Here is a 21793-nt window from a genome sequence, read left to right on the forward strand (position 1 = left end):
CTTGATCATCCACTTCTGACTCAATGATGCTACATAGAAACATAGAAACATAGAAAATAGGTGCAGGAGTAGGCCATTCGGCCCTTCGAGCCTGCACCGCCATTCAATGAGTTCATGGCTGAACATGCAACTTCAGTACCCCATTCCTGCTTTCTTGCCATACCCCTTGATCCCCCTAGTAGTAAGGACTACATCTAACTCCTTTTTGAATATATTTAGTGAATTGGCCTCAACAACTTTCTGTGGTAGAGAATTCCACAGGGTCGTCACTCTCTGGGTGAAGAAGTTTCTCCTCATCTCGGTCCTAAATGGCTTACCCCTTATCCTTAGACTGTGACCCCTGGTTCTGGACTTCCCCAACATTGGGAACATTCTTCCTGCATCTAACCTGTCCAAACCTGTCAGAATTTTAAATATTTCTATGAGATCCCCTCTCATTCTTCTGAACTCCAGTGAATACAAGCCCAGTTGATCCAGTCTTTCTTGATATGTCAGTCCCGCCATCCCGGGAATCAGTCTGGTGAACCTTCGCTGCACTCCCTCAATAGCAAGAATGTCCTTCCTCAAGTTAGGAGACCAAAACTGTACACAATACTCCAGGTGTTGCCTCACCAAAGCCCTGTACAACTGTAGCAACACCTCCCTGCCCCTGTACTCAAATCCCCTCGCTATGAAGGCCAACATGCCATTTGCTTTCTTAACCGCCTGCTGGACCTGCATGCCAACCTTCAATGACTGATGTACCATGACACCCAGGTCTCATTGCACCTCCCCTTTTCCTAATCTGTCACCATTCAGATAATAGTCTGTCTCTCTGTTTTTACCACCAAAGTGGATAACCTCATATTTATCCATATTATACTTCATCTGCCATGCATTTGCCCACTCACCTAACCTATCCAAGTCACTCTGCAGCCTCATAGCATCCTCCTCGCAGCTCACACTGCCACCCAACTTAGTGTCATCTGCAAATTTGGAGATACTACATTTAATCCCCTCGTCTAAATCATTAATGTACAATGTCCCAGAACCTTGCGGTACCCCACTAGTCACTGCCTGCCATTCTGAAAAGTCCCCATTTACTCCTACTCTTTGCTTCCTGTCTGACAACCAGTTCTCAATCCATGTCAGCACACTACCCCCAATCCCATGTGCTTTAACTTTGCACATTAATCCATTGTGTGGGACCTTGTCGAAAGCCTTCTGAAAGTCCAAATATATCACATCAACTGGCTCTCCCTTGTCCACTCTACTGGAAACATCCTCAAAAAATTCCAAAAGATTTGTCAAGCATGATTTCCCTTTCACAAATCCATGCTGACTTGGACCTATCATGTCACCTCTTTCCAAATGCGCTGCTATGACATCCTTAATAATTGATTCCATCATCTTACCCACTACCGATGTCAGGCTGACCGGTCTATAATTCCCTGTTTTCTCTCTCCCTCCTTTTTTTTAAAGTGGGGTTACATTGGCTACCCTCCACTGCATAGGAACTGATCTAGAGTCAATGGAATGTTGGAAAATGACTGTCAATGCATCCGTTATTTCCAAGGCCACCTCCTTAAGTACTCTGGGATGCAGTCCATCAGGCCTTGGGGATTTATCGGCCTTCAATCTCATCAATTTCCCCAACACAATTTCCCGACTAATAAGGATTTCTCTCAGTTCCTCCTTCTTACTAGACCCTCTGACCCCTTTTATATCCGGAAGGTTGTTTGTGTCCTCCTTAGTGAATACCGAACCAAAGTACTTGTTCAATTGGTCTGCCATTTCTTTGTTCCCCGTTATGACTTCCCCTGATTCTGACTGCAGGGGACCTACATTTGTCTTTACTAACCTTTTTCTCTTGTACAGTTGTCATCTAGTCTGATCTCTGACCCTTGAGCGAAACCCTTCAATGGAACATTGCATCTGTCTGAGGTCTGGATAGATTCAATGTATTGCCAGTTACTACCTCACTGTTACCCGTAACAACATCTACCTCCCATCAACTGTGGGTCCTGAGAAATGCGTTCCTCCAATGTTTCTGGGGCTCCAGTTTGTGGCCCTTGCTGCTGCGAAAGGTTGTTGTAACTGGAATTTAGTCCAGCCATTTTCTCTTTCTGTTGCTCCGCCTCCAACAGCGCGAATGACAAGACCACTTGCAGAGTACAGAAATAAGGACCTGTCCCACCACTCTGTATTGCAGCTTACTGCTGTATTTGAAAGTGGTCTTCAAGCAATTCACTGCTCCAGATTGTAGCTCTCAACAAGGAGTTAAAGCGGAATAAACCTAAATTATCCATTCTACCTGACACAGCAACAACATGTATAAGAAATTGCCACTTCTGATTGTGATCGTGTTTATATGGCTGCAACCAATTGGGATTGAATTATATTTTGTGTTTCTTGCACCTTCTAAATGTACAACTCAATTTAATGGTGAATATGCTTACAGTTAGATTTCTTTATTGGACTTGTTAAAAATAAACAATGCTGGATAACAATATACAAAGGGAATGATCAAAATGCCCATTTGAATCATGCATTGACATGGTAATAATGTCGCTCTTCCTTCCCCAGCAATAGAATTCGCTGACCTAGTTAGGAATAAAGTGTATCTGTACCTCTCGCAGAAGTTGACAATTATAGATGTATGTAACATTTCGGTTCCTTTTGTTACAAAGTTATGAAGAGCTGTATGATCCTCCCTCCCATTCTCTGTGCAGAAGTTCAGTGTTAAAGTCAATCCCTCTGTGTGTAATTAATCTTTTCAAATACACAGCTGCAGGTTGCTCAGAGTCGGGTTGAGTATATGGAGCACTCGATGGTGGAACGTGGGATTGTAAGCCGACAGGAAGCTATCATCTGTGATCTGGAGAACAAGCTTGAGTTCCAGAGGGCACAACTAAAGAGATTTGAGGTAGACTTTTTTTTTAAATGTAACCATTCTTTTTTTTAAATCCTCTTATCTTTTCTGATGCCTTTTGAATCATTACATCTACCTGGTTATCTTTTGCGAATCCATACTGTTTGACTTGGGCTCCTCTAGTTGTTAGAAGTACTCTCGGGTATTAGAACTCCCAACGGTAGGACAAGATTGAGGAGATTATCAACACCTCTTTTTTAAAAAAAAAGACTGGACTTAAGTTATGACCATAGTTCTGGAACCTTTATTGGAAGATTTCTTAGCAAAGGGGATCTAGTGTTATCCAGCGATGATATAAAGCTGCAATTCAGTAATCTGTAATGTAAAAAAATGACCGTCTCTTTGGTTAAACTATTCAATGAGTCCCATTCCCCCGTTCTTTCCCCGCAGCCCTCCAAGTGTTTTCCCTTCACGTATTTAGCCAGTGATTCTTCCTGTTTCCTTGGGTGGAATTGAAGCCGACTGCACATTAAACTGGAACAACGATTTACATGGCGTCTTTAACGTAGCAAAACATCCTGAGGCACTTCACAGGAGTGTTTTAAGACAAAACAAACAAATTGACACCGGAAGCATGATATTTCTTTTTTGTTACAGGAACCCGCTCCTTCCCCGGCATTTTTGCCCCAAAACCCGCGCTCTCCCTGGTATTTAAAAAAACAATTTTTAACCAGCCCGCTCCCGTGACGAACCTGAAATGCGCATGCGCGGAACATTTCCAGTTCGTTGGCTGCAGTCACGTCCTTCAAAAAATTTGGTTTCCATGCATCACAGAATGCTCCTCCAATTTATCCAGTACTTTTTCTGCAATGTTCGCGCACAGCTGGAAAGAGCATAAAATATCCGCTCGCTCACCAATCAAACATGTCCATGTGTTAATCTGATTGCCTTCATATTTATCATCTGAGCCCTAAGCGATTGTAAATCTTTTAAATCCTCTTATCCATCTTAGCCATTCATCTGAAATGGAGTTTACCTGGTGGGCTAATGCGGTTGGAGGCTATTTATCCACACTGTCAAACTGCATTGCTAATCTTACCAATTTGCTGGTATTTTTTTCCCCCTTGCTGCAGTCTGGTTCCCAACAAATGGTCTTTAGTTTCCCCCACAATTTTCACTTAATTCTTTATTTTAAATCAAAAATAGTTTATCTATCTGCCACAATGTTGTTTTTCAAAGAGATTAATACATGGAATTCTAACGACAGTGATTTATTCCAGTATCCTTCCCTTGCAATGTAATTGTAATGTGACTGTAATCCCCAAACAGCCTGATCCGACTCCCCCTCCTGGACCTTGCTTACATTTATGATGACTTGCAACTACATCATACTTGGATAGTCTCACAGTTCTTGCCAATGATGTAAAGCTAGGCTGACATTCCCAGTATAGTACTGAGGGAGTGCTGCACTGTTGGAGGTGCCGTCTTTTGGATGAGACATTAAACTGAGGCCCCGTCTGCTCTCTCAGGTAGATGTAAAAGATCCCATGGCACTGTTGCAAAGAAGAGCAGGGGAGTTACACCTGGTGTCCTGGCCAATATTTAGCCCTCAATCAACATAACAAAAAACAGATGATCTGGTCATTATCACATTGCTGTTTGTGGGATCTTGCTATGCACAAATTGGCCGCCGCGTTTCCCGCATTACAACAGTGACTACACTCCAAAACTACACTACACTACTTCATTGGCTGTAAAGCGCTTTGAGATGTCCGGTGGTCGTGAAAGACACTATATAAATGCAAGTCTTTTCTTTCTTTCAGCCATCGTAGTTGAACCTTGCTATCCATGGGGTTTTTACACATTCAATACCAGAATCATGTTCACTCTCAGTCTTCTCCACTCAGAACAGATCCAGCTCTGGCACAAAAGCAAAACATTGCGGATGCTGGAAATCTGAAATAAAGACCGCAAATGCTGAAAATAGTCAGCAGGTCAGGCAGCATCTGTAGAGAGAGAAACAGAGTTTCAGTTCTGGCAATCTGGCCCCAAGATTTAAGGCTGTTTCTGACCCTCTCTTTCAGGAAAATAGTTGATCCATTTTTTTTTAATGTATAATTTATCAAATGTGGAATGTGTGCAGTTTTCCTGTGAATGATTTCATGAAATTTGATATCTGTTAGTAAGGAGCAATAGTAAATGAAAGATAAAGGCTATTTATTTTAATAACACATATATAACACCTCCCAAACCCCTGATCTTTACCAGCCAGCAGGCGCATGGGAATACCACCACCTTCAAGTTCCCCTCCAAGTCACACACCATCCTGACTTGGAAATATATCGGCCGTTCCTTCATCGTCGCTGGGTCAAAATCCTGGAACTCCCTCCCTAACAGCGCTGTGGGAGCACCTTCACCACACGGACTGCAGCGGTTCAAGAAGGCGGCTCACCACCACGTTCTCGAGGGCAAATAGGGACGGGCAATAAATGCTGGGCTTGCCAGCGACGCCCACATCCCATGAACAAATTTTTTAAAAACATAGTATTTTTCTTTCTTTTCAAAATTTCTCGGCCAGTTGAATGTCGTGCTTCTTGCGGGAGTGGGGTCAGTCCTGGGAGACTCCTGGGCATTGTACATCAACTTCGGTACGAACCATTCCCAGGTTAGTTACTGTTTGGGTAAGAAGCAAGATTAAAAACCCTCTCAACACTGTCCCAGTAAAGTATGGTAACCTCCCAAGGTCACCCCCCACTTGCTGTGACACTGCAGTCTTTCGCACCAACCTTCTTCTGAGTGTAGCTGCCATTTTATTTCCGGTTAGTGGCAAACTCTGAGCAGTTTTCGTGCTGCAGATGTTATGTATGTAGTAACTCGATAGACTGAATACTGCAAACTAACACAGGTACAAACCTGGCTCTGCTTTATTCGGGCCCAAAGTGAATACATTACAAGATGACTTGTCTTTTATACCTGGGCTGTACACCCATGCGCACAGCGCAATGACCTCCGACAGTGGCGCCACCTGGTGGCTAGTAACTCCAAGCATACATACATGACAGCAGGAGTGTGAGCAGAGTTGCGACTGCCTCCACTATTTATTTTTAAACGTTGGACCCAAGCATCCAGCAGATGACGTTGTCTATGATCCCATCGGCGTCAGTTTGATCAAACCTCAGGGTTCCCCGACAGCGGGATCATTCTCTAAGCCCTCTGTACTGTTCAGCTCCATGCTGATTTTCAGTGTCTTAAAGCACAGTTTGGTTGTTTATTAGGGTCGGTTAATTGGCATAATGTCACGTAACATGAGTTGAATATAAAACCAAGTGCAATAATGTCAGCAATGACATTGTGTCAATCATCACAGCTGCAATGCCCAATTTTATAGAATCTATAGTACAGCACAGAAGGAGGCCATTCGGCCCATCGAGTCTGCACCGGCTCTTTCGCAGACCAATCCAGTTAGTCCTATTTCCCCGCTCTTTCCCCATATCCCTGCTATTTCTCTCCTTCAAGTATTTATTCAATTCCCTTTTGAAAGTTACTATTGATTCTGTTTCACCAGCCTTTCAGGCAGTGCATTCCAAATCCTAACCACTCATTGTGTAATTTGTATTTCCTCTGGTTCTTTTGCCAATCATCTGAAATCTGTGCCCTCCGGCTAATGACCCTTCAGCTATTGGAAACAGTTTCTCTTTATTTACTGTGTCAGCTGTGGCTCAGTGGGTAGCACACTCGCATCTAAGTCAGAAGGTTGCGGGTTCAAGTCCCACTGCAGGGACATAAGCACAAACATCTAGGCTGACACTCCAGGGGAGTGCTGCACTGTTGGAAGTGCCGTCTTTCGGATGAGACATTACGCCCTGTGTCTGTTCTCTTTCAAGTGGATGTAAAAGATCCCATGGCACTATTTCGAAGAAGAGCAGGGGAGTTATCCCCAGTGTCCTGGCCAATATTTATCCCTCAATCAACATCACCAAAAAAACAGATTAGCGGTCATTATCACATTGCTGTTTGTGGGAGCTTGCTTGTGCACAAATTGGCTGCTACGTTTCCCACATTACAACAGTGACTACACTCCAAAAGGCACGACATTGACTGCAAAGCACTTTGAGACGTCTGGTGGTCGTGAATGGTGCTATATAAATGCAAGTCTTGCTTTTTTTTTCTATCTAAACACCTTCGTGATTTTAAAAACCTCTATCAAATCTCCTCTTAACTTTCTCTGCTCTAAGGAGAACAACCCTATTACATTAAAAAAAACAAATTAAGCTCCGCCAAGGTTTACTAGGTAATGGTACAGTCCAGTGTTGTGCTCAGCCACAGAAACCAGCACTGGCTTGTGCTGAGTTTAACCGATCTCCAGATGAGCAGCTGTTTGTGTGCCAGTGCGAACCTCAGTTCTCCGGGGCTGAGGAGGGCAAAATCAGCTAGGATTCCCACCACTGCTCCAGTGACTCCGGCTGGAAAAGATGTGAGTGAATGTCGAGTAAGGCGACGTTCAGTCTCCGTCACTCCAGCGACGTTCGGCCTCCATCACTCCGGCGATGTTTGGTCTCCATCATTCCGGCGATGTTCGGTCTCCATCACTCCGGCGATGTTTGGTCTCCATCATTCCGGCGATGTTCGGTCTCCATCATTCCGGCGACGTTCGGTCTCCGTCACTCCGGCGATGTTTGGTCTCCGTCACTCAGGCGACGTTCGGTCTCCATCATTCCGGCGACGTTCGGTCTCCGTCACTCCGGCGATGTTTGGTCTCCATCATTCCGGCGATGTTCGGTCTCCATCATTCCGGCGATGTTCGGGCCTCAATCACTCTGGCAACGTTCAGTCTCCGTCACTCCGGCAACATTCGGTCTCCGTCACTCTGCGATGTTCGGTCACCGTCACTCCGGCGATGTTCGGTCTCCATCACTCCGGCGATGTTCGGTCTCCGTCACTCCGGCGATGTTCGGTCTCCATCACTCCGGCGATGTTCGGTCTCCGTCACTCCGGCGATGTTCGGTCTCCATCACTCCGGCGATGTTCGGTCTCCGTCACTCCGGCGATGTTCGGTCTCCATCACTCCGCGATGTTCGGTCTCCATCACTCCGCGATGTTCGGTCACCGTCACTCCGCGATGTTCGGTCTCCATCACTCCGCGATGTTCGGTCACCGTCACTCCGGCGATGTTCGGTCTCCGTCACTCCGGCGATGTTCGGTCCCCATCACTCCGCGATGTTTGGTCTCCATCACTCTGGCAACGTTTGGGCCTTCAGTAAGGATGTGGCTTAGTTGTGATGCCCTCTATGAGTGAACAGCCTGACTACTCGCCGTCTAGGCCCAAATGTGAGGAATAGCCAGCTCGAGAGAGGAACTGGAGGGGTTGCAGATGCTTGTGGAACCATATTCCATCAACAGTCGGTGTCTTCTGCCTCAGCATAAGGTTTCATGTTCTGCAATCAATGAGATGGAGCCTTTTTTATCTGCCTGAATTTGGCATCGGTCCTATTTCAACCTCCAGCATTTAACCTCTTGTGTGCAAAAGTCTTTCCGGATACATTGTCCAACAATACTTCATTTATAGGCATAGGACAGCCGATGAATTGATGCACCGAAATACACTATCACATATTCCAGTAGCCGTGACTGTATTATGTACAAAATCTATACAATAGCGACTGGAAGGCTGTATCCAGTGGGGTTCCACAGGGCTCAGTACTGGGTCCCTTGCTTTTTGTGGTATATATCAATGATTTAGACTTGAATGTAGGGGGTATGATTAAGAAATTTGCAGATGACACTAAAATCGGCCGTGTGGTTGATAATGTAGAAGAAAGCTGCGGACTGCAGGAAGATATCAATGTACTGGTCAGAACAGTGACAAATGGAATTCAATCTGGAGAAGTGTGAGGTAATGCATTTGGGGAGGGCTAACAAGGCAAGGGAATACACATTAAATGGTAGGACACTGAGAAGTGTAGAGGAACAAAGAGACCTTGGAGTGCAGGTCCACAGATCCCTGAAGGTAGCAGGCCAGGTAGATAAGGTGGTTAAGAAGGCATACGGAATACTTGCCTTTATTAGCCAAGGCATAGAATACAAGAGCAGGGAGGTTATACTTGAAAATGTATAAAGCACTGGTTAGGCCTCAGGTAGAGTACTGCATGCAGTTCTGGTCACCACATTACAGGAAAGATGCAATTGCACTGGAGAAGGTACAGAGGAGATTTAAGAGGGCGTTGCCTGGACTGGAGAATTTTAGCTATGTGGAAAGATTGGATCGGCTGGATTTGTTTTTATTGGAGCAGAGGAGGCTGAGGGGAGACCTTATTGAAGTGTATAAAATTATGAGGGGCCTGGATAGAGTGGATAGGAGGGACCTATTTCCCTTAGCAGAAGGGTCAACTACCAGGGAGCATAGATTTAAAGTAATAGATAGAAGGTTTAGCGGGGATTTCAGGGGAAATTTCTTCACCCAGAGGGTGGTGGGGGTCTGGAACTCAATGCCTGAAAGGGTGGTAGAGGCAAAAACCCTCCCCACATTTAAAAAGTACTTGGATATACACTTGCAGTGCCGTATCCTGCAGGACTACGGACCAAGAGCGGCAAAGTGGGATTAGGCTGGGTAGCTCTTGGTTGGCCAGCGTGGACACGATGGGCCGAAATGGCCTCCTTCCGTGCTGTAAACTTCTATGATTCTATGAATAGAACACACAGGCCCTGAACTTGGTGGAAGCTAAGTTCCACCCAAGTGCCACCCAAAGGAGCGCTGGGATCCTGACAGTACTTTGGGCGGAACTCCCATGGAAAAGTCCTGGAAAGACTGCCCGGCGACAACAAAACATTCAACTTTGGCACATTTACAAAATAAATAGTGTGCAATTTTTGAAACTTTTAAAAACAATACCCCGAAACGATGCACTTAACGCACGTCACATGGGCCTTGAAAAAAACATGCACTTTTTTTTTGGTGTACAATGTCAACAATCATTTAAAATTTTGTTAAAAAAAATACCCTCTTACTTTGAGCAATATGCCCTGAATCTGGGCGGCAGCGGGCGGGAGCTTCCAATCTCGGCGGCAAATGCAATCCTCGGCAAAGTGCTGCCAAGGATTGAGTTGGGCCCAGGGAGTGGGGTTGGGGGGGGGGGGGGGGGAACAGATAAAATTAAAAATGTCCAAAAAATAAGCAAAAAAACCACTGGAAAATCTTCAGGGGACCCTATTCACCTGAATCGCTGCAATAAAAATCAAGAAAAGAAGTGGACTAACCTTTTTTTGCGGGTCTTCATATTTACCGTTGAGGTTAGATCTTACTCCACGCGACGATCCTTCCCCCTGCTGCAGCGGACTCCCGCCCGGACCAAACTGGCAGCTCGGCGGGCAGGAGGACACTTCGGCGCGTTGCCCGTCAGCGGGCGGTCCCCAGCGGGTGGTCCCCAGCGGTCTTCCCTCCCCGCTGGCAGGAGGCCTCCACCAAACTCGCTCGGAGGGGAGACCGCCCAGAAAACTCGGCAGCAGCGGGCGGTGAGTCCACCAAGTTCGGCCCGGTTATTTTTTATGCACGTGAAAGGAGCACTGTAAATCAGGTGGAGGAAATTACCCTATTTGATCTTTTAAGAACATAAGAAATAGGAGCAGGAGTAGGCCATCGGCCCCTCGAGCCTGCTCCGCATTTAATACGATCATGACTGATCTGATCATGGACTCAGGTCCACTTCCCCGCCCGCTCCCCATAACCCCTAATTTCCTTATCGGTTAAGAAACTGTCTATCTCTGTCTTAAATTTATTCAATGACCCAGCTTCCACAGCTCTCTGAGGCAGCGAATTCCACAGATTTACAACCCTCCTGAGAGAAGAAATTTCTCCTCATCTCAGTTTTAAATGGGCGGCCCCTTATTCTAAGATTGTGCCCCCTAGTTCTAGTCTCCCCCATCAGTGAAAATATCCTCTCTGTATCCACCTTGTCAAGACCCCTTTGATCTTTTGATCAAAAGCCACCATCTGATCTTTAACTAAATGAAATGGGTGCCTCTAATTCATTACAGAGGGTTTTGACCCCTGTGTACCATATACCTTTATGCTAACTCAGTTTAGAAGCAGTTGTTCTGTGCACCAGGCCCTCTGTGGATTTTACGGGAACCATGGAAACAATTTTGAAAAATGACTTGACGGCAAAGGGTTTAAATCAAGTCTGTATCAGCGTGACGTGAGCTGTTCAAAGGTATTCTGCCTGGAGGAGCTGTGCAGCACGCATCTCATCAAGTCCTCCCGATGAGAGAAATCAGTTGTTGAATGATCTGCAACATTCATAGTGAGCTAATAAATTCAGAACACCATCGGTGAGCCTTAAGTACAGTGCCAGCATATCTCGCAGGCAAACCCAAAAGCAAAATAGTCTGTCAACTTGAACAGATTAAAGATTGAACATTTTCTGTCTTTTCTTTGATGTCGATATTGGGGAACGGATAAGACGCTGTTCCGCCAATAGACAGCATGGAAAAGCACTTATACTTACCTATGTTCATATTACCTCATCGTTACATTAAAGGTGAAGGCAAGTGTAGAGGCAGCACTTTGATTATCATATATTACCATTCCCATACCGTTTTCTCGGAGAGTGCCGATGTGATCCTGACACAGTTTGGGGAAGCTGCAACACAGGACTACATGCATGCTAAAAAGCATAAGCAACCTGCTAGAGGCAGGGCTAATTGATCCCACAATCAATGGATCAGATCAAAGCTCTGCAGTCCTGCCACATCCAGTCATTTCACAACTAATGGGAGGAGGAGTCCCCATCCTCAATGATGGTGCAGCCCATCACGTGAGTGTAAAAGACAAGGCTGAATGAAGCGTTTGCAACCATCTTCAGCCAGAAGTGCCAAGTGGATGATCCATCTCGGCCTCCTCCTGAGGTCCCCGCCATCACAGATAACAGTCTCCAGCCAATTCGATTCACTCCACGTGATATCAAGAAACGGGCTGAGCGCAAACTGGATACAACAAAGTCTATGGGCCCCAACACCATCCCGGCTGTTGTGCTGAAGGCTTGTGCTCCAGAACTAGTCGCGCCTCTAGTGAAGCTGTTCCAGTACAGCTACAGCACTGGCATCTACCCGACAATGTGGAAAACAGCCCAGGTATGTCCTGTCCACAAAAAGCAGGACAAATCCAATCCAGCCAATTACCGGCCCATCAGTCGACTCTCAATCATTAGCAAAGTGATAGAAGGTGCCGTCGACAGTGTTATTAAGCAGCACTTACTCACCAATAATCTGCTCACCAATGCTCAGTTTGAGTTCTGTCAAGACCACTCAGCTCCAGACCTCATTACAGCCTTGGTCCAAACAGAGCTGAATTCCAGAGGTGAGGTGAGGTGAGAGTGACTGCCCTTGACATCAAGGCAGCATTTGACCGAGTGTGGCATCAAGGATACCTAGTAAAACTGAAGTCAATGAGAATTAGGGGGAAAACTCTCCACTGGCTGGAGTCATATCTAGCACGAAGGAAGATGGTTGTGGTGGTTGGAGGTCAATCATCCCAGCCCCAGGACATCGCTGCAGGAGGTCCTGCATCTTCAGCTGCTTCATCAATGACATTCCCCCCATCATAAGGTCAGAACTGGGGATGTTCGCTGATGACTGCACAGTGTTCAGCGCCAGTCGCAACTCCTCAGATAATGGAGCAGTCCATGCCCGCATGCAGCAAGACCCTGGATGACATCCAGACCTGGGCTGATAAGTGACAAGTAACATTCGCGCCACACAAGTGCCAGGCAATAACTATCTCCAGCAAGCGAGAGCCTAACTACTGCCCCTTGACATTCAACGGCATTACCATCACTGAATCCCCCACCATCAACATCCTGAGGGTGACCATTGACCAGAAACTTAACTGGACCAGCCGCATAAATACTGTGACAACAAGAGCAGGTCAGAGGCTGGGTATTCTGTGACGAGTGTCTCACCTCCTGACTCCCCAAAGCCTTTCCAACATCTACAAGGCACAAGTCAGGAGTGTGATGGAACACACTCCACTTGCCTGGATGAGTGCAGCTCCAACAACACTCGAGAAGCTCGACACCATCCAGGACAAAGCAGGCCACTTGATCTGCACGCTACCCACCACCTTCAACATTCACTCCCTCCACCACCGGCGCACCGTGGCTGCAGTGTGTGCCATCTACAAGATGCACTGCAGCAACTCGCCAAGGCTTCTTCGGCAGCACCTCCCAAACACGTGACCTCTACCAACTAGAAGGGCAAGGGCAGCAGGTGCATGGGAACACCATCACCTCCAAGTTCCCCTCCAAATTCACCTCCCAGTCACACACCATCCTGACTTGAAAATATATCACCGTTCCTTCGTCGTCGCTGGGTCAAAATCCTGGAACTCCCTCCCTAACGGCACAGTGGGAGCACCTTCACCGCACGGACTGCAGCGGTTCAAGAAGGTGGTTCACCAACACCTTCTCGAGGGCAATTAGGGATGGGCAATAAATGCTGGCCTTGCCAGCGACGCCCACATCCCAGGAACGAATAAAAAAAAAAACAGCTACCCAGCTCACTCCCTATAAGATAGAGGACCCAAAATGGCTGAAGGAGTTGACCAGTGATTGCCTGTTTTACAAGGGTGCTGAGTCACTGCATTACTGATCAGGTTCTGAGAATGCAATATGGGTCAGCAGCTCATTTAAATTTGGTGTCATAATGAGCCGATAACACACAACAGGTGTTCCCGACTTTAGAAAGGCACATTAAATGGACAAGTGGCCGGAAGATCCTGTGCCAGGAGAAGCCTGGGCCTGATGTGGCAATGTGTAGCCAACACCATCCATCACATTCGCAGCCCTCTCATGAATTTCACTGTATTAAGGAGCAAGAATGTTGGAATCTTTTAGGAACGGAGATGTTATGTATTGTTCGTGTACATTAAATGTATAAGTACAATGGTGCGCCACAGAGGGCGCTATGGTGGGAGTCCTGAAAGTACCTGCAAGACAGAGTATAAAAGGCTGCCCACCACACCTGAGAGGCACTCTGGAGTTGCACAATAAAGGACTAAGGTCACAGCAGTTACTACAACACCAGGCTGTGTGGAGTCAGTGATTTGAGTGCTACATACATCACATTGGCGACGAGGACACGGATGAGCTTCACTCAACCATGGCTACTCTGGGCTCATTACAGGACTTTACGGTGGGCAATGATTGGGAGGCCTTTACGGAAAGGCTCGAGTACTACTTTACGGCAAACGGCCTGACGGGGGGCACGGACGCACTGAGAGAGAAGCGTAAGGCGATATTATTTTCCAGTTGTGGCGATGAGATCTCGTCAGGGATTTGCTGGCACCCGCGAGCGCCAGGGACAAGTCATATGAGGAGTTGATCGACCAACTGAAACCGAAGGAGAGCATCCTCACGGCCAGGCGCAAATTCTACCATCACTGCAGACCTGAGGGCCAGGATGTCACCAAATATGCTACGGACATCAGGAGACTCGCGGCGCCGTGCGACTTTGGCACACACCTTGATGAAGCGTTGCGAGACGTTTTTGTTATGGGGATTGGCCATGAAGGTCTCCTTCACAAGCTGCTATCCACTGAACCTACAGTCACCCTGAAGCAAGCCATCACCATCAGCAGGGCATTAATGACCTCGACTTGCAACACCAAACAGATGATCCACACAGTCTCGAACCCGGCAGCCACTGTCCACAGGATAGCGCCCGTCACGGACAAAATTGCAGAACGTGGCTCTGCCCAGGGCAGAGAGCATGGACCTCGGGCCCCGGAACTCAGAGTCCGCTGAGGGGGGGCCAATCGAGTAGCACCATGCTGGCGCTGCAGAGGAAGCCATGGGGCTCACCGGTGCAGGTTTGCGGAGTACACGTGCAATGCTTGCCACACGAAAGGCCACCTTCAGCGTATGTGCAAATGAAACCTGACTCACTGTGTGGCTGAGGAGATGGTAGAGGATCCCAGCGAGGAGCAGGCAGAAGAAGATGAGGCGTTTGGACTGTACACGTGTACCGACGATTCGGCCCCAGTGATTATGGAAGTCAAGATTAATGGAGTCCCAGTGAGTGTGGAAGTGGACACTGGATCGGGTCTGTCGTTGATGAGTCAGGAAACTTTTCATAAACTGTGGGTCAACCCAGCTGCACGACCCAAGCTGGTCCCGGTCACGGTGAAGCTGCGCACCTACACCAAGGAACTGATATCTGTTCTTGGGAGAGCGGATGTGCAGGTATCTCACGGGGGCGAGACGCACGGTTTACCTTTGTGAATCATTGCAGGCGATGGGCCGACGCGACTAGGCAGGAGGTGGATGGAGAAGGTCCGTGGGAGCTGGGAAGACTTCATTCCTCCACAGACCACTGTTCCCCCGGGTTCCCAAAGAGCAGCGCCGACCGAACTGGAGGAGAAAGAAGCAGTTCATCAGCAGTCTAAATCCCCACACAGACGAGCAGACCCTGGAAGAGGAGTTTGGCAGGTGCGGGCCGATTGCTGGGGTGCGGGCCGGCGATGCGCTGCGGGCGATGAGCGGGAGGTCCATTGATGGCCGACAAATCCAAGGGCCCCATGCAGAGGAAAAGTCGGGCGGCGGTCATGTCTACGGTGGTGGCGGCTACGGCGGCCGCAGGAGAGGTGGCAGTTGCGGCGACAGCGACAGGAGTGGAGGCTACGGCGGCGGCTGGTGTGACTCGGGAGAACGTGAGCCAGAGTGGCAGATACGGCAGCAATTACGGAGGCCGCTCTCACAGGAACTATGACTGATTGAGTCCAGGGAACCACTTCTGCCAGAGTCAAGATCAAGTTGTTCTTGGCCGTTTTTCTCCTTTCTTTCTTCTCTGTTCCTTCTGTTCCTTCTTCGCCAGCGAGCTCAAGATGATGGCGAACCTTGTGGCAGCAGAGCTCTGCAGAGAAAGGCAAGCAGAGCAACTAAAATGGCGGCGCCCAGTGGAAGCCTCGTGGGAAACACAAGATGGTGTCTTAAAAGGGAAATGCACCCGGGAGTCTTAAAAGGGCCTTACACCGTTGGCGGTCCCCACAAAGAGACTTTTGGAAGGCAAGAGCGAGTCTAAATGAGCAATGTGAATGTAGGATAACGGATTTATGATAAGAGTTAATATTTTAATGCTGAATGGTTGCTGTGTTTAAAATAATGGATATGAATTACAAAAATACCCCGAGATACAAGAAAAAGGGTAATGGATCCGTGGCTAACATGACTAATGGACTAATGCGATTTTTGATTTATGTGATTCATGCAACGGTTCAGCGGCTGCAGATGAGCCGCCAAGGCGATTATTTTCTGAGAACAGAGGCAACGCACCAGTTGCGATGCCCTGTCTCAGCACAGCCCATTACCTTGGGCAAAAAGGGGCAGTATACCGCCACTGTACCTCACCCAGTGGAGCTGGGATTAAACAACTGTTCAGTGTACCTGCAACCTTTTGACATAACATCTGTACCACATATTATATGTACCATACAAATGTACTGTCTATGTATACCTGCTTTCTGTTGGCGGTTATGCTCGTGTACTTCATCACCCGTGTAAGGACTGCAAACACCACATGCTTGCACTGGATCACAAGCATAATCTCCACATGGGGGAGAAGAGGGAAGTGGCTGGTCATGGACTCTCACTCACAAATCAACCAGGACGAACAAGGCCGAGGTTACCAGCAATGGCTTTTGGAACTGAGGGGGGGGAGTGAGATGTTATGTATTGTCCAGGTACATTAAATGTATAAGTACAATGGTGCGCCACAGAGGGCGCTGTGGTGGGAGACCTGAAAGTACCTGCGAGACAGAGTATAAAAGGCTGCCCACCACACCTGAGAGGCACTCTGGAGTTACACAATAAAGGACTAAGGTCACAGCAGTTACTACAACACCAGACTGTGTGGAGTCAGTGATTTGAGTGCTACATACATCACAGGGTCAAAGGCCATTGGGGGCTAAAATGTTGTCCCTTTTTTGTTCGTAGATCAACCCCAACCCCTGCTTTGTCGACATCTTCCTCGGTCCCTTTTCTCAGCAGAAATACAATGCCTTTTGAATTTATACTACCCACTCCAGCAACCTTCCCTGTAACTTGTAGAATAAGTCGATTGCATTTTGTGCGAAATTGATCTGCCCAATTTCTTACTTGCTCATTTTTCATTTGTGTGAACATTGTGCAGTAATCAGTTGTTCTGTGGTATTCTTTAGCTCATTTCTGAACGGCTCTTCATGTACTTTCTTGTCCTTCAACGCTGCTAAATAGTTCTTTTTCAACTAAAATTATTCTCGAATATGGCCATCAGATTCTTCTTTAAAAGCTGAATTAAATGTGATTGAAGTGAATCAATACACACACACTTACACACAAATGTACACACACACATACAATATACACACACACAATATACACACACTTACAATACACACACACACGTCCACACACACAATATATACACACACTCACACATACACACACACTACGCACAGACTCACACACACACTAACACACTTACAATGTACATATGCACACACACATGTACATACGTACGTACACACATGCGCACACACACATGTATACACGTATACAGTATACACACATGTACACACACAATATATACACACTCACACATATACACACACACTACGCACAGACTCACACACACACTAACACACACTTACAATGTACACATGTACACACACATGTACACACATGCACACACACATGTATACACATATACAGTATACACACATGTACACACACGTACACACACATACAATATACACATACATGTACACACACATGTATACAGTATACACACATACATATATTCCAAAGAGAGGAAAGATATCACAGTCCACAGTCTAACTAAAGAGTTTACTCCAATTGTTACTATTTGTTACTTTTTCTGTAGACGTTGGTGTTGCGTTTGCGGGACAGCGTGATGAAGATGGGTGAGGAACTGGAACACGCTGCTGATTCGGAGGTCCGGGAGAAGGAAATCAGCAAACACTTCCAGCATCGGATGGAAGAAATGAAAGTGGAGATGGACGAGCTCGTTCAGCGAGAGCTGGAGGCCTCTCGTCGGTGCATGGAACTGGTAAGGATGTTCAGTTCCAACTTAACATGATTAAAAAATAGAAGCGATGAATGAGGACCACAAATGTTGGAAATTTGAAATAAAAGCAGTCACTGCTAGAAATAAATAGCTGTCCAGTCAAATCGAAAGGGAAAGATAAGTTAATATGTTGGCTGTCACCCTTTATACGAACTAGTACAGTCAGGCTGGAGGAGACGCTTTGTAGTACATGATCTCCCCATAGTCTGAAGATTTTCTTTTAAGAAGGACTGCTCACACTTCTGAAGCCTGAGGTGAAACAAATGCTATCTTTTTAATCCACAACTATTTCTGTTTTCTTCATTGATGCGGTTCTCTTTGTGTGGCTAAATGGCAATAGGCGACACTTGCATACTAATGTGGAACTGTGAGGTGAGACCAAACTGTGGCCTCATCCATCAATCTACGTCGACCCCCCCCAGCACAATACGTGTGCGTGAATTTGGTTTTTGAAGTAACGGTTGCTAACGTGTCAGTGACAGCAACCTTTCAGCATCCATGCTTTGTGAAGCAATAATTAGCATGCGAGTGAAGTATCGAATCTGGCACAGATCTGACACGGCGATTGTACTCTTTGGAGCTTGTAACTAAAAATGGAACCAAAATTGTGTGGAGTGAAGGGCAGTGTGCGTGGGAGGGAGCTTTGTAGCAAGGATAAAAAGAACTTGCATTCATCGAGCAACTTTCATGACCTTGGGACGTTCTAAAGCACTTTACAGCCAATTAAGTACTTTTGAAGTGTAATCTAGTAATGTAGCCTATTTATCCACAAACAACAATGTGATAACGACCAGGTCATTTGTTTTATAGAATCATAGAATGGTTACAGCATGGAAGTAGGCCATTCGGCCCATCGAGCCCGTGCCGACTCTTAGCTACTCCCACTCCCCCGACCTTTCCCCGTAGCCCTGCAATTGTTTTTCCTTCAGATATTTATCCAACTCCTTTTTGAAAGATAAGATTGAGTCTGTCTCCACCACCCTGTCAGCCAGTGCATTCCAGATCCCAATCACTCGCTGCATAAAAAAGCTTTTTCTTACACCACCTTTGTTTTTTTTTGCCAGTCACCTTAAATCTGTGTCCTCTGGTTCTTGGCCCTTCTGCCAATGGGAACAGTTTCTCTCTATTCACTCTGTCCAGACTGATATCTTCTTTACGACATCATAAATACACAGACTACAAGATGGCTCCATTGCACAGGCACTTGTCAGGTGACCTAGTCACATGATGCTTTTATTGTATTTACATGAGTAGCTGCATTACCATAGTAGTCCACTGAGTGGAGCAGTAGTCCACTAGGTGGAGTTCTCTATTACACTTCTCCCTCCTTAATGAAGAAGTAATCATAACAAAATAATCATTATACAGAACTTGCATAGTTATACATAACAAAATAAATTGACTTATTTTGCGATATTTACAAATCAAACTTAACCACTGGTTTCCTGTTTCAAAGAGGATGACTGCTCTTGAAAAGAACCTTCCAAACCTGGTGTAGAACTCATTCTAGTCTGAGCATGAGGAGAGATTTCCTCTAAGGGATGCCCTTGATCTATATTTGAACTCTCTACAACTTCAGACTGTTTGTCTGCCTGACTCGGACTCAGACGAAATTCAGACTTTCTCTTGTACTTGTTTCTAGTACATCTGATGTAGGATTTGCTACTGGTACTCTACTTGTAACAAGACTATCTGACTCATCAGAAATAATCGAATCATTCCAACTTTCAACTCCATCCACATCTGTAGGTAATATATGATAAGTGCGAACAAACCTAACCTGTCCATGATCAAACATCTTGACCAAATATGTGCGAAGGCCACATATATTCAATACTCTTCCTGGTAACCACTTTAACCATTTAAGGTGATGGTTCTTCACTCTCACCTTCTGATTCAATTTCACACTTCTCTCTCTTACTCTACCTCTATCATGATTCTCTTTCTGTCTTAATTGTTTCTCTTCTACTGACTATGCCAGGTTTGGTTTTAGCAACGAGAACCTGGTTCATGGCCGTCGTTTGAGAAATATCTCTGCTAATGTTCTACCAGTAGTTGGATGAGGAGTGTTACGATATGTAATTGGAAAATGTTTCAATTTGTGGTCCAACGACAACTGCTGTTTCTTTGGATTTGGAACCAACATTTTTTTGATGAGGGCACTCTGCTGCGCCATTTGAAGCAATGTGGTATGATGGAACCTTATCATTACCACACAACTTTACCTTACCATCCTGACTTGGGTACATCAACAATGGATGTAGCCCAATTACTTAGATCTATCTTAGAGATAATGTTCACAGTCTCTAGTCTTTTGAGTTCTTGCTCAACTTTCTCCCTGAGTGCATATGGTACGGGACGTGGCTTGCAGTAAACTGGTCTAGCGTCCTTCTGTACTCTGACACTTGCCTTGAAGCCTTGGATCAGACTGCCTGTTTCGCAGAACACCTTCGGATATTGCTTGATGACATCATCCAGGGATTCCCAAATGCCGGTGGGGATGTTGCACTTTTTCAAGGAGGCTTTGAGGGTGCCCTTGAAGCATTTCCTCTGCCCACCTGGGGCTCGCTTGCCATGTCGTAGCTCCAAGTAGAACTGCTAAGCATTTAGGGGTCTATGGGTCAACATCCCTTTAATAGCATCCCTTTGGTGCTGGTCACTGAGAAGGTGTGCACTTAGGATATGATGGCCCAACTCTTTTAGAGCGGAACAGGTTAAATATCTCTCAGTATTCAGGAATTGAGTGCTACTGCACGTTGAATTGAAGACAAAAGCCCCTAAATGGTTGTCATGGTGATGTACATGATTCTGAATACTGAGTGCACATTATAATTGAATATTTGGTACTAAATGAAGTAAAAATAGTTATAAACCAGATTGTTAATCATTTTTTACGATGGTGTCAAGCTCACTGATAACTGCTTCAAGTGCTTCACCAATCAAAATATACGGCGTGGTGCCATTTTTAATTTAAACAGGGCCAAGGGAATCGAGTCAGTCAACAACTTCCTCTTTCTCCAACCGGCTGGTGAATCATTGCAGAACGCACATCATGTTTTATTAATCAAATAATGTAGAGTGCCTAAAGGCCCCAGTTGTCCTATTCACAGAGAGGCGCTGAAACATAACTAGTTTACTGTGATCTTTTGTATTTTTTGTTGTTGCCGGTTTACTGGTCTTGGCACCTAATGAAGTTGGTGGGGAAATGAATGAAATGGCGGCTTGAGCACTGGTCTGTGACGATTCGCTTGGTGCCTACCCAGCCTTTCCTCCAACCACTGTCTGTCCCACCTGTGACAGAGACTGTCATTCCCATATTGGACTGTACAGTCACCTGAGAACTCACTTTGAGAGTGGAAGCCTGCCTTCCTCGATTTCGAGGGACTGCCTATGATGATGTGGCAATAGGAACGCTACAATTTTCTCAAGAGCCATAGCTTAGGAATTCTCTAACCCAGGAGGCTCAGTCATTGAGTATATTCCAAGACAGAGGTCGTTAGATTTTTGGGAACGAAGTTAATTAAGGAATATGGGGATCGTGCAGGAAGGTGGAGTTGAGGTAGAAGATCAGCCATGATCTTTTTTTGAGTGGCTCGACGGCTGAATGGTCAACTCCTGCTCCTATTTCTTCGGTTCTTCTTATGTTAGAGAGGGGAATATTGGCCTGTGATTTTCCTCCTGGTGACTCTCCAGGAGCGTGTGTGTGCGTGTGTGTCTGTGTGTGCCTGTGTGTGCCTGTGTGTGTGTGGTGTGTGTGTGTGTGTGTGTACGTTTGTGTGAGTGCGTGCGTGTGTGCATGTGTGTGTGTGCGTGTGTGCGTGCGCGCGC

At 46.2% G+C, this 21793-nt stretch overlaps 1 protein-coding gene across 7 annotated transcripts in view; it reads left to right on the forward strand.

Annotated features, from left to right (window-relative positions):
- LOC139269044 (unconventional myosin-XVIIIb-like) overlaps positions 1–21793 on the forward strand; it is a 452517-nt gene that overhangs the window by 374233 nt on the left and 56491 nt on the right. For all 7 annotated transcript variants that reach the window (XM_070888021.1, XM_070888023.1, XM_070888024.1 and 4 more), the window contains 2 exons: positions 2768–2905; positions 17762–17947. In XM_070888021.1, the coding sequence (XP_070744122.1) occupies positions 2768–2905; positions 17762–17947 (324 nt within the window). The remainder of the gene's footprint in view (positions 1–2767; positions 2906–17761; positions 17948–21793) is intronic.

This window comes from Pristiophorus japonicus, chromosome 8 (assembly GCF_044704955.1).
Source record: "Pristiophorus japonicus isolate sPriJap1 chromosome 8, sPriJap1.hap1, whole genome shotgun sequence".
NCBI lineage: Eukaryota > Metazoa > Chordata > Chondrichthyes > Pristiophoridae > Pristiophorus > Pristiophorus japonicus.